This window comes from Vipera berus (assembly GCF_964194415.1).
Source record: "Vipera berus genome assembly, chromosome: 1".
NCBI lineage: Eukaryota > Metazoa > Chordata > Lepidosauria > Squamata > Viperidae > Vipera > Vipera berus.
The window spans coordinates 208158151-208171677 of record NC_138202.1 but is presented as its reverse complement, the minus strand read 5'-3'; the positions used below and the strand labels follow the sequence as shown (position 1 = coordinate 208171677).

The 13527-nt window shown below is 39.1% G+C and overlaps 1 protein-coding gene across 1 annotated transcript; it reads left to right on the top strand.

Annotated features, from left to right (window-relative positions):
• On the top strand, positions 1–13518 carry THSD1 (thrombospondin type 1 domain containing 1). Its single transcript, XM_081346738.1, has 5 exons — positions 1–328; positions 1795–1934; positions 3299–4249; positions 8958–9125; positions 10310–13518. The coding sequence occupies exons 2-5, from the start codon at positions 1877–1879 to the stop codon at positions 11671–11673; spliced, it is 2541 nt and encodes an 846-aa protein (XP_081202864.1). The 5' UTR covers positions 1–328; positions 1795–1876; the 3' UTR covers positions 11674–13518.
• The last annotated feature ends 9 nt before the right edge of the window (positions 13519–13527 follow it).

The window sequence follows — 13527 nt, the reverse complement described above, 5'->3', positions numbered from 1 at the left end:
ACCCCCAAGGCGGGGAGAAACGGGCGAGAGGTCGGCGGCGAGGCCAGCTCTTGGCGCCCCCGCGGCTTTTGCTCCTCAGCTTCTTCACCTGACGCCCCGGGGGCCGCGGAGGACGAACTCCTTCCCTGAGCCGACTGGAAAGGTTTCCCTTGGCTGGGAAAAGTTGGGACTTGATTGCCTGGCGCTGCCCGGTCGCGCAGCCGAGGAAACGGCGCCCGCCGTCCTTCCGCGCCTTCGCCTGGCTTCCTCGGCGGTCTTCCTCAGGCTCCTCCGCCTGGCGTCGCGCAGTTGCTGGATTCTCGCCGCTGCCCAGCGCGCTTTTCAATCGGTAGGTAGGCAATGAGTTATGGTCGGTGAAGAAGGAAAATGCGTTCGTTCTCTCTCTCTCTCTCTCTGTATGTATGTATATATATATACATGTATGTATATATATATATATACATGTATGTATATATATATATATACATGTATGTATATATATATATATACATGTATGTATATATATATATATACATATATATATATATATATACATATACATATATATATATATATATATATATATATATATATATATATATATATATATATATATATACACACACACACACACACACACACACACACACACACACACGACCCGATTTCACTGAACCGATCAACTCCAGAGCAGAAATATATATATGGAGGGTTGTTTTTCTTATTAGCTGGTTTTTTTAAAAAGGTTTGTGATTCGTTTATGCACCAGTCCGTTTCTGCTCTGGAGTTAGTTGATCGGTTCAGTGAAATCAGGTCGTGTGCAGTTGAACATGAACTCTCTATTTCTTGTCCCAACATGATTTTTGGATTTTTCTCTTAGCCTTTTCATTGATTGCTCTAATACTCTCTCTGCCTTTCTCTCTCTCTCTTTCGCTGAGTTTCTGAGCTACCCAATAATTTCCCAGCAAACTAATGAAGTATGTAATTGAAATCCAGATACCCCTAGGCTACAGCAGCAAACATTTAAAAGAATCAAGGCTGGAGCAGGTCTGCAGTGGGAAAATAAATTGATCGTACAGAGTTAAAATAACTTTAAAGGACTATCATAAATACAGAGAGTGATATGTTATTGTCAGTACTGAAAGTATGTTAAAAGGGTCTAGCTCAGCTTTGTGTCCTGAAATGGAAATGTATTGTGCATGCATATATCTAAAAAATTTTCTGTGACCCAGAACCTTTGGTTAAATACACTGATAGGGTCTAGTCTGCTAGAGGCATGGATTGTTCGTGGACTTCTCATGGGATTCTGAAACCACTTTTCTGCAGGTATATTTCTGTTTTAAAACAAGGGCATTGCAGTGTAAGAACATTTTGAATTGCTTATGGTGCCAAGGCACGTTTTTGGATGATTTTGCCATGCTATGGCAACACAATCTGTATCTAGTCCAGGCTAGCCCAGCCTACTTATTGAGGTGTATTCTTGCTGAGATCCTAAATTCATTTAGTTAGCTTTTGCACAACCTATTTAAGTACAGAGAAGCACCAGTTCCAAATGTCTGGTTCCCAGAGGTCTTCCTTGTAGTTATTAAGTTTCTTATTTCCATAAAAGTCTCAGTGAGAGCTATATGGTGGAGACTGATCCTCTAGCCACTGAGACCACAGACTATGCTGGAAGAAGATGATGGACATTAGATTGAAAACAGAACTTCAGGGGAAAGTGATACCTTGGAAAGTCTAAGAATTAGAACTGCAGGTCCTCCCAGACCTAATAGGCATCCCTTTCTGATATTGTATGTCCATGGCTTTCAATTTCAGAGAAATGTGTAAGAACTGAAGTTTATTTTGGGCTGGAATAGGACATGAAGAATAAAAGGAGTCGGGAGATCACCAGATCAGGATGAAACAGAGGTTGAACATTTTTCCAAACCTACTTCTAGTTGTGCTCTGTGACTATGGTGAGTATACTGTATATCATAAAATTAGCTACATCACTCTTGTCATTTTGAAACGTGATACCCAGATGGAGGGAGTGGCAAATCCCATCATCCCTTGATGTCTAATAAAAAGCAGCAGATTGAAAGAGGTTCAGTAGGTGACTTGAGGAAACTTGAGTTGTTGTTCTTTCCTATAAATTTTACACCCCTGGAGGAAAACTGGGGCAAGCAGACTAGCCTGCTGTCCTCCCTGTTTTCTCTGCCCTCCATACGTGAAGGGTGGATTTTCTTTGAAAAGGACCCTCTCTTAATGGTGGTTTTAGATGGTAAGGAAGCAGTCAATGTCATGGATCCAAAATCACATTTCTTAACAGCAACAACGTCGGCCACCATCGAATTGAAGCAAGCAGAAGATAAAGTCTCTTACCTTGCTATATAAAATAGTTTTAAATGTTTTCTTTGGTAAATATCAAGGAAACTATTTAAAGGTTTAGCTACTAGCTTTTAGGTTAGCTAGTGCATGTTTTTAAATGTTTAACTATCTAGAAAAACAGATGTTCTTTCTAAAAAAACATTGAAATCCAGTACGGGACAGAGAATCAAAAGTAGTGGAGGTAGGTTTGGCGGCTTTAAAATTACGGTATTTGTTTGTTAGAATGGTAAGGGAGAGAAGATTTAGGAGGGAGGAGTGGAGACAGTGGGGGTTTCTTGCTTGTGGTTAAGAGATGTGCTTACTTTTGTTAAAAACAGCTGAGAATGAGAGAATTAAGGGACCTAGCACATTATAAGTGCCAGTTCATTACTGTAGCTGAATTGTTGTATAATTCAGCAATTGTACATAGGCATATACTTTGGACAGAATTACTATTCTGAAAAACAAAATTGGGCTGTTTGAATCTTTCATCTGTTCTGCATATGAACATTGGTATTAAATTACATTAAATTGGGATTATAATAGAATGACAGCGTTGGAAGGGACCTTGGAAGTCTTCTAGTCCAATCCCCTGATTAAATTTAAATTAAATTGGGATTGTAAATTAAGCAGATAATAGGCTGTGAGCTACATGTTATGTAGATTAAGGTGTTTAGCAGCAACCTTTAGAGCTATAATTCTAGCATCCCTTCCCACAGAGTATAGTTTTCAGGGATGTTGAGAACTGTCATGCCTTAGGTCAGAGGTGCCAAACTGGCAGCCTGCAAGCCACACCCAGCTCTGCAATGGCAAAAAAATGTCACGATACGTCACATGACGCGATCGAGTTTGACACCCGTGCCTTAGGTGGACTACTATACTTGGTTATATTAAATTTCCCCCAAATCATGTAAGCTCTACTTCTTCATGTTCTTCTCATTAATTATACTATCAAATTCCTTTTATTTTCCAGTTCTCGGAGCAATCAAACTTCTCTTGGAGCAACAGACTCATATAGCTTTAAGCAACGTTACAGTATCTGTTAGTTTTCAGAATTATTATGATGCTAATGACACACTGAAAAACATTTCTGTTCTACTCATGGAAGCCAGCACCAACCAAATTGTTGCCCAAAAACAGCTTCCAGAAGACCAGCGTCAAGGTGTGGTTGGTTTTGAGTGTTCTCACTTTACGAACGCTGGGAGTTACTGGTTCAAGCTGGATTCTGAAAACATCAGAGGACTTAATTCCCAACAGAATAGAGGAAGTGTTCTACTCAATGTGAAATGGCCTACATTTAATTTTGATCTGAGGAGGATTTCAGATAGTCATGGGAATTCCTTTCAGCTTGGACTGTTTACTAATGAATATTTATGTCCCATAAATGCAACAGTGATTTCTCTGGATGTAATTCTAACCAGCGACCTATACGAACTAGGGACATTGATCTCAAATGAGACACTGGGCCTGAGAACAAGGAGAAGCCTCTCTCTCTTTGAGTTGCAATCAGTGACATTGGACTGCCCTGTGATTAGCCCGGAAGCCTACATTACTACATTACTGAAATCAGCAGAGACAGGTTCAGTCATTGCTTCATCAGGACCTATAGATCTTGTGGGCAAATTTGGATACAAGCTTGTTGTATCAGAAGAAGTGTTTTGTGAGTCTTCGGTTGTGGCTTCTGTTGTTTTTCCTCCGTGCACATCTTCTGCTGGACGCATTGCTGTATTTAAGTATAACCCGTTGGGTCAAATGGTGTCAAAGCTCTATGAAAACATCTTGAATCCAGAGGACCATCAAATAGAACTCAGTTGCGCATTGTTTGACAGTGGCACAAACAAATACTGTTTTGAATTTAGCTCTTCCAACCAAGTGAATTCCACACCATGGGCAAAAGAATGTGTACGAATCCAGAGGAATGTTGGTTTGTATTACTTTTCCAAAATGTCTTTATTTTAAACAGGAGGATTTCAGTGTCTTTTTGGATGCATATTCCTTCTGGAAACTAGAGTATAATACAAAAGCATAATCCATCATCTTTTATAAATAAGTCTGCATCGGGGTTGAACTACACACATAGGATAGGATTCCTGCTAAATATGGTAAAATTTTGCATTGACAGTTTGCTAGATGGATGAACGACAAGGGGAAAGGATTGTATTCTATGTTCCTATAACTTAAAGGAACGAGCAGCTTATGAATTTTTAAAACATGTAGATAAATTGTGTATTCTATATACCATCTCTCTTATGTATGCAGTTCTGTAGATGAGGCTGAACTATACCATTAAAGTCTTGCCTTTCTTATTTAAAAAGAAAGAAATTTTCTTGTACTATCCCCCCCCCCCCCCGGCTTCTAAAGTAGAGGTACCAGACGTGAGCTGCCAAAATCCACAAGATGGCTGCAAAGAAAAATATAGGTAGTCCTCAACTTACGATCACAACTGAGCCCAAAATTTCTGTTGCTAAGTAAAACATTTGTTAATCGAGTTTAGCCCCATTTTATGACCTTTCTTGCCACAATTGTTAAGTGAATCACTGTAATTGTTAAGTTAGTAACACGGTTGTTAATTGAATTTGGCTTCCCCATTGACGTTGCTTGTCAGAAGGCCCCAAAAGGTGATCACATGACCCTGCGTCCCTGGAACTATTGTAAATGCATGTCAGTTGCCAAGCATCTGAATTTTGATCACGTGACCATGGGGATGCTGCAACGGTCGTAAATGTGAAAAACAGTCATAAGCAGGGCTTTTTTTCTCATAGAACGCTCAAAACGGAGTTCTGGCACCTTTTTTCGATGGAACCTTGTAGGATAGGCAAGGCGGGTTGTATGACGTGTGTGAGTTCCGGCACCTTTTTCTTTTACAAAAAAAGCACTGGTCATAAGTCACTTTTTTCAGTGCTGTCGTAACTTTGAACAGTCACTAAATGAATGGTTGTAAGTCAAGGGCTATCTGTGTTTCCCCCCGCCCCCACCATCTAGTAATTGTCCAGATTGTTGCAGCCCAGATCTCATAACCATCTAATCTGTATCCCCTGCCTCATTCCAAGTCATATATCTTCTCTTGTTTTATCTAAATATTTTTAAAAAATATTCCCCATTCTAGGAAACATATACTATATGATGAGGAGGAGGAGGAGGCAAATCAAGTAAATTTAAATAATGCAAAGATGCAGAATTTTAATGGGTGAGCATTAGCCTCAGATCCAGGTTAGTCACAAAATATTCCAGGTTGCCTTGGGCAAGGCATGGTAAGCTGCTTTGATTATCTACAAGACTTTATAGTGAAAACATTAGCCAGAAAATGAAAGGAGTATCCAGTCACAAGAACTTGCCAAGTTGCTCTGGTGAGATACAAATTATTTGCTGAACCAACTGGGAAAATATGTCTCTCTCAATTAATTATAGCAAATGTCCAAAGAAATTTGATGATCCTGATTGCTATGTAACATGCAGCACGTGTCTTTTTTTTAAAAAAAATGTAGCCTTACATTGTCTTAGAAAGAAATGAAATAAGAGCCGTTTTGAATCTCTTCACATAGTACATAGATGGTCCTTAATAAGATTATTGTGTAGATAATAGATCACACATGGTGTCTTGCAAATGTGCTGGGATTACAACTGCCAAGATTCACAGACCAACATATCTGTAAAATGCCAGATTGTGACAGGGTGATATAAGGACATTATGGCATTCTGTGCTAGGATTCTCCACCCAAATTCCTACATAGGACCATAAGTTTAAGTTTCCATTGCCCACCAATACAACTTGTGTGTTTGGTCTAATTTGGACCGACTCTTCAAGATATATATATATATATATATATATATATACGAATGAGTTCCAACTGGGAGAGTGGGCTGTTGCTTGGCATTATTAGAAATACCTTTTCAGGAGGTGAGGGCACAAGGCAGTCTCACCATGGCTGTTGCATGATGCTTGCTCAAGAAATAATTCTGGCAGTTGAATAGGTGGCTGCTTGCTACTGGACCTTCTACTTTCTCTGTGAGAGAAGGCTTCCAGGGTAAGCCATTGAAAATCATACAGTTGTCCTCTGGGGTAAATTGTCTTATTCATGAAGTGTTCTACAATTATGAAGAAGTTGTGGTCTCTAATTGCCAGGCTTTTTTTCTTCTTACTAGTTTTGCTCTTTTGCTTCTCAGCAGCCCAGCATACAAAAATTAAACACGACTTCTATGCCAGGAAATGAATCACCTCTTTAATTTCTCAGTTTGAAAGTGTTACTAAAGGCTCAGAGCCAAGACTGCCAGCATAAACCCTCTGGTAATTCCAGTAGAGCTGCATTTTCCCTCTTGACTCCATTATCTATCCAAGCAAGCTCTGCTCTTACTTATAGGAAATGAGAATTCTGATAGTGGACAAGTGGGAAAAATCACGCCATAAACAAGGTAACTGTCATAAGACATCATGATCAATATATTGGTACAGTTGTCCCTATTTTGAGGTTATTAAAGACCTTCCCAACCAACTGCTTCAAATCACTTGCAAGAATGATTTCTCCCATCCTAGCAACTCATTGACCAGGAAGGAAAGAAGGAGAAAGGAAATGGGCCAAGGGAACACAGTCCTGACCCAACAGAGATGAAAGTGACCCTCAACAGCATTCTTGACTCTTGATATAGAGGTATTTGCTGACCAGGTTCTTCTGGTATGGTAAACAAGTGTGACTAACCCGGGAGCTTTTAATCTGGAGAACTTTAATGCAACGGACAAACGGATGTTTCTGGAAGTTGACTAAAGCATTCCATTTGTTCCTAGCAGCCCCAGAAGATAGGGCTCATTGTTAATTTTCATTTCTTGAAATATCTTCTCTGCAGATATTTTAGTGGAAAGGTAAGAAACCTGTAGCCCAGTAGTATTTAGATTTTGATACAATCTAAATTGCTTACATAAAATTGGATCTGAATCAAGGCAGGTCTGTTCTTTTCACGAGGTTATTTTTTCCTCCTGTCCGTAGAGGAGTCATCTGGAGATTATAGGCCAGAACTAGCATATTACAGATATTTGCTTAACAGGCAATTGTTATAATTGAGAAGTACTATGTTTGAGCAGACTTTTGAGCAGCACAATTTTTCATATGGTGTTTGTCTACATTAAGCACTCACAATGTGAAATTTAGAAATTTATAGAACATCAAATCATTTATTGGACCAGCTGCTCAGGATTGCCTACTTTGGTGGGCAACAATTCTCTAGCCTTGAATCACTCCTGCCATTTATTATATGTACCTTCTTTAACTGGAGGTGCTGAGGGGCGGAATCTAAAAGCATCTGGATAGAAAAGGTTTGCTCCATCACCACATGTGACTCCTCCATCATTGTTACTCAGAGACAATCATTTAATACTTCAATACACACGACGTATCACATATTAGGAGTTAGCTGTGGAGACCTTCCCCCCCCCCCCTCAGATCAGACATTCCCTATGTTGGTTTTACCTGTGCAGAATGTTGAAAGCCATCGAGAAACAGGACAGCGTGAAGATGACAACATTCTATAGACCATAGAATTAGACCATACTATGTTGTAGCTAAGAATGCTTTTGGCTTTCTCTTTTTATATTTGTGTAAAATGTATCTAGTAATACCCAGTTAGTAACACTTTTAATCTCTCTAGCATAAGTGGTGGGGCAGAAGTGCTGCTTAAGACATAAAAGTCATTTTACAGATAAGATAGAAGCAAGGATGGGTTGCAAGGATAAAGAGATATAGCTTGTGGAAGACGGTAGAAGCTTGATCTACTGTATATATTTTTTATCTTATGCCTTCCATTAGTTTGACTTATTAGTACTCATTTTCTTCCTGCATTTTGCATAACGTTTTTTACCCCTAAAAGAAAAGTGTGATATATGTAGGCATATGTATATAGATACTGTTTCCTGCTAATCAGCCTTGGGTTAGTTTCTGGTCAGTGGAAAAGCAAGTTCACAAAAATACACTTTTCCTGAAGGGTCATCAGCTTCAGCTGTGTTACCCTGCTGTATAGCATTCACAAGTCCCAGGTCTTCTGTTACCATTTGCTCTCTGGTTAATTTATCACATCTTTTGTCTACTCCTTAACAACGGAAGTCACTAATAGTCTATAGGTAGTCCTTGAGTTACAACAGCTCATTTAGTGACTGTTCAGTTACAATGGCACTGAAAAAAGTGACTTACGACCATTTTCCACACTTCCAACCATTGCAGCATCCCCATGATCAGATGATTAAAAATATCGATGCTTGGCAACTGATTCATATTAATAACGGTTGCAGTGTCCCGGGGTCACGTGATTTTTTACAACCTTCTGATAAGCAAAGTCAATGGGGAAGTCAGATTCACTTAACAACTGTGGTACTAACTTAACAACTGCAGTGATTCACTTAACAACTGAGGCAATAAAGGTAGTAAAAACGGGGCAAAACTCACTTGCTTAGCAGCATAAATGTTGGGTTCAATTGTGGTTGTAAGCCAAACCTATATTTCGTTTAGGGATAATTCAGTTTCCAAAAGGAATTTGAATCCATCTACTTTCTAGAACATAATAAATTATTCTTATCTTGTTTTTTCTGCAGGATGTTGATAGCTTTAAGAGAATGGCTCTCTGTAGTAATGTCATTTATGTATTCCTAGGAGGATCCTGGAGCACTTGGCAAGCCTGGAGTTCGTGTAGTGCCACTTGTGGAGGTGGCATTCGTAAGCGTTATCGGGAATGCCTCATGCCTTCCCCAGTCCACATGATGCACGGTTGCCCGGGAAGGCAACAAGAGACTTCTCCGTGTTCTTTGGAGGAATGCCCCAGTACGTAAGCTTGATGTTTCAAAAACACTATAGTCTATACTACTTTGCATTATTTTTGTATGTATTCAACAGATCTCTGCCCAATATATTGTCTGGGGACAACAGTCAGCATGGAAGTCTAGGGCAGGGAGGATTGAAGGAAGGAAACCCAAGTATAGAGTTGTGTCTGATTGGCACATATGAATGTATTCGTGTAATCAACATTTCCCAGGGTACTGCCATTTAAAGCCTCCTAGAGTCCAGTGAAAATGTGGTATTGTAGAAACAAAGTTGCAGGCCCATACATCTAGAGAGCATTGGGTTGGGAAAGGCTGCCATATATTGTTTACATATTGAGCTATATCCATGCAACGGGTAGACTTGTTAACCAATTGATGTCATATGATTTTTTTTGACTGACAGCTATGCAAATACTGAGACTCACTGCATTTAACAGTTTTTAACCTTGCCTCCAGGATTACAAAGTTCCTAAGAAACTCAGGATAAGCCCTATTTGGAATTGCTGTCCACAACATGTCAAACTAAAAGATTTAGGTTGGTACAGAGCTTGCCGTGTTTTAACTAGGTTGACTGCGTGTCCTACTTTAGAGAGAATATTTCTGTGTTTGGTGTTGTCCGTTTCCTGGTCAACAGAGCATTCTGTGGGCCCAAATACCTGACTTGGTTGAGATGGCAAGCTTATTCCTTTTACACAGTCTTAATTTACATAAAAATATTTCACAAAATCATGAACACGAAGAGCACCTCCAAAATGTCCAAGTAAAGTAGATTTTTACAATAAGTGCCTTGTTTCCTGGCTAGCCAGAATAGCCATCAAGTTGTTCAAATGAGGCTGTCATTATTGCACAAATAGCACACATTTGTACTATGTTTTGATAGTGTAATACATTTTAGTTGTGACAGAGAGAAAAATGGCTCCAAAGTTATTTTGGAACAGCTGCAACACCACATCTGAATTAAAAAAAACAGTGATTACAAAGCTACATACATCCAAGCATCGGAAATCAGTCTTAAAACGGTTGCATTTCAACCTGTGAAGTTCTGGCATACAGTGATATCAGAAAGCCAATGCTGAAATAGTTAAAAAGTGCTTTAAGGCCATAGAGTGAGAATCGGTAAGTAATTTGTTGGGTTGATTGGCAGTTATAAATTGTGTTTTCTGATGTCTTTGCTCTTTGTTTCAGTCACTACAACTGGCCTCCTCACACCATTATCTCCTGAAAGAGCTGCCAATAATTTGATAACTATCACTGGGATATCGTTATGCTTATCTATAATCTTTGCAACCATCCTTATCACCTTATGGAGGAAGCTTTGCAGAACCCAGAAGTGCAGCAGTCCAGTTAACTGTGACTCCACTCATTCACCTGGCTTTCGAAAAAATTCCGACGAAGAGGATATTTGCCCAGACAGACCTCAACAAGAAAGCTTTTCTGAGGGAGAAACCTCTTGTTTTTCCCCAGGAGAAGCTTCTGACATAACCTTGAATTTCAGGAGAAGCCTTCATTTGGTCCCCGAAGATGGAGGAGGATTAGCTCATGAGAATTCGCAGTCCAGTGCCCATAAAATCATCCCTCCCATTTATAGCTATCGCCTCGCCCAGCAGCAGTTGAAAGAAATGAAGAAAAAGGGACTTACAGAAACAACCAAAGTTTATCATGTGGCTCAGAACCCTCTCATGGACACGATGAAAACAGAAAACCAAGAGGTAGCTGCTGCAAGTAAGTTTAGAATAAAATCTCCATTTCCAGAACAGCCACCTGATTATCTAAGGTTATCAGGGGATAGACCCTGTTCTAGGATGGATTGCACATTATCGCAGGCCAATTCTGTGTTGAGCCCCAATCATTCCTTAATGAGAAGAAGCCACCACAGGTATTGTGATAACAAAGGAGAGTCAACAGAAAGAGGATACCAAAAAAGTTCACAGTTCAGAAGAACAGCAAGTTTCCATGAAACTAGAAAAGCAAAACCATTTCGGAAAAGAAGCATGTCTACCCTTACACAAAGTCAGACTTCATTCAACCACTGCAGGGCCAAACTCTGGAATCATGTTATGGAAAAACAACATTGTGTTAAATCTAAAAATACAGCACAGAACACTATGGAACTTGAATTGTATCACAGCATTCCTTTAGCCACAGAGTCATTGAGTTGGGGGGGACCTATTCCTCACAAACAGAAACTTCCAGAGAAGAAACCAGATCTGGTTCACCATCGTCCTCTGGGATCTTTTGTATCTTGTGCTGATAAATCAGAACATAAGAGAACCAGAAGTGGACCTTTTTTATATCCTGCAGGTGCTTGGAGGAAGGAGTCTTCTTTCCTAACTCTTAAGGATGGTCACCAGAAATTGGAGACTCTGAGTCCCTCACAGTATAGAAAGAGCAAATGTCAAAGCTTTCCATCTGATACTGGGTGCCACTTCTATGACAACACTTCCTTTGGTTTGATTGACTCAGAACAACAAATGTTTGACCTGCCTGGATATCTTGAGTTAAATGAAGGTGAAACAAGTACTTTAACTGCTGAAAATTTGGTGATCTGAAATTCTTGTAGGCAAATGGGAAGCTGCGGCATTAGCAACTGCAAAAGCTCTTAAACTTTCAAAATGTACTTTAACAGTAAACTCCTTAAGAAGGGAAGGAGGCCTAATTATCATTCCATCGAAGCAGGCCAAATACTTGGAAAAAGTAAATGATACCCTAAGACAAAAATAATGACTAAATATGTACTTGTGCAGAATCTCTCTAAACTGTCCCAGAAATAAGATGCTTTTAAGGCCAAAGTTAGCCTGTATGCTTACATATTCAGTTTATAGTATTGGACGTTGGTATTGGAGCATATAATACATTTTAAATTGGTTAGCCTTACTATCCTCAGAATTCCTTGTCAGTGGCTGCTAAGTGACTGTGAAAATGTCTGTGACATTCTACACCGTGGCATTCACTGGCCTATAAAATCAGACTTGGAGGTCTGCATTTGGTAATAGTTAAAGAGGTTAGTGTGGTTGCAGGCACAGCTGGAATATAGCCGGTCTATTCATTTCTATTGGACAAGCACTGGATGCTTCTTTAACCACTGTTTGCATCACAGCAACTCCAATTACAAAGTTGCCTGTTAGACGTCCCCTCATGCTTCTCTTGTTTAGTTGCAAAGCAAAATTCTGATTCAGAAGAATCCACCTTAAAAAATTTTATTCTCCTTAACAAGGAAACATATCCTTGTCAACATCCTTTGCAAACTTCAATAAATTTCAGTTGAAGAAACTTTAAAATTAAGCAGTTTGGTTTTGGTTTTTCCCCACTGGCACATAGTTATAGAAAGTGTTTCTTTCAGAAAATGCATGTGAAAAAAATAAAACGTGAAACAAATGTTATTAGTGTTTTGTAACAGACAAATTCTAGACATTGATAAACAATGAGCTAATGTTTATTTTTATGCTGTTTGAAAGACGACGATATAATTGTGATTACATATTTTTGCAATGGCTGCTACTTTAATTGCATTAAATATGGCTGATGTAAATGGACTTAATAATGTCTCACACGTTAGGAATTAATATAATTGTTCACATTTTACCAGAAGACTGAGAGAACATCCATCCCAAAGCTAGGCTTAGCCCATCATGGAGTCGTAAAATTTGAAACATTATAAATTGAAAAGTTACAGCTTTAAACACATGGTGCTTATTCAGAATAATTTTTTTTAAAAAAAACCTTTTGTGAAAAATGCACGTCTAGCTTTATACATGATTAGGCAGCTGTCAAGATTCACCTTTCTTTCCTTTTTTTTCAATTTAAGAAAGTCACCAGTTTTGAAAATACAAATTTAAAAAGGACAAGGGGATGCCAAGTAAACCTGCCTTTCCGATCTAACATTCTTTATGGCTCTGTGGCAGCAGCCAGAAATCCTTTCCTTAGAACATCTCTGATGGGATTCACACAGATTGGTCTCATGCTCTCTTTATGGACCTTAAAACCCTTTCTTCCCAGTGACTCACAGACATTTTTCTGCATTTCCCCGAAAGGTGGTTAATTTTTGAAAGACAGGGAACAAAATGAATTCCCAAAACAAATTTAAAAATATGCAATGCTGTATTCAACAAGTGACTATTTTTTTGTAAAGGAAAGGTAAATAATAAGCAGAATTGTCCTTTGTGTGCCCTCAACAAAGTACAAGTCTATTTTTGAGGGCATGTTCTGTTTGTACGAAAAGCCATTTTTAAAAAATTGTTAGCTGGTGCAATGATACAGGAATAATGCAATGCTCGGTAACCCAAAGCAAAATCTGATTTTCCTCCTTACCGTGGCATGCTCCTTACGGTAAGATTTTTTTTCAGTGTGCTAAGTCTCAAGCCAAGGACCACATATACAATAATTTTGGCATGCCTGCTTCTCTT

Excerpts from the sequence above, each read along its gene's own strand:
- THSD1 (XM_081346738.1), top strand. The coding sequence starts at position 1,877 with ATGAAACAGAGGTTGAACATTTTTCCAAACCTACTTCTAGTTGTGCTC. Across the intron at positions 1,935-3,298 it reads AGTTGTGCTCTGTGACTATG|TTCTCGGAGCAATCAAACTT; the intron begins GTGAGTATACTG and ends TTTATTTTCCAG. Across the intron at positions 9,126-10,309 it reads TTCTTTGGAGGAATGCCCCA|TCACTACAACTGGCCTCCTC; the intron begins GTACGTAAGCTT and ends TCTTTGTTTCAG.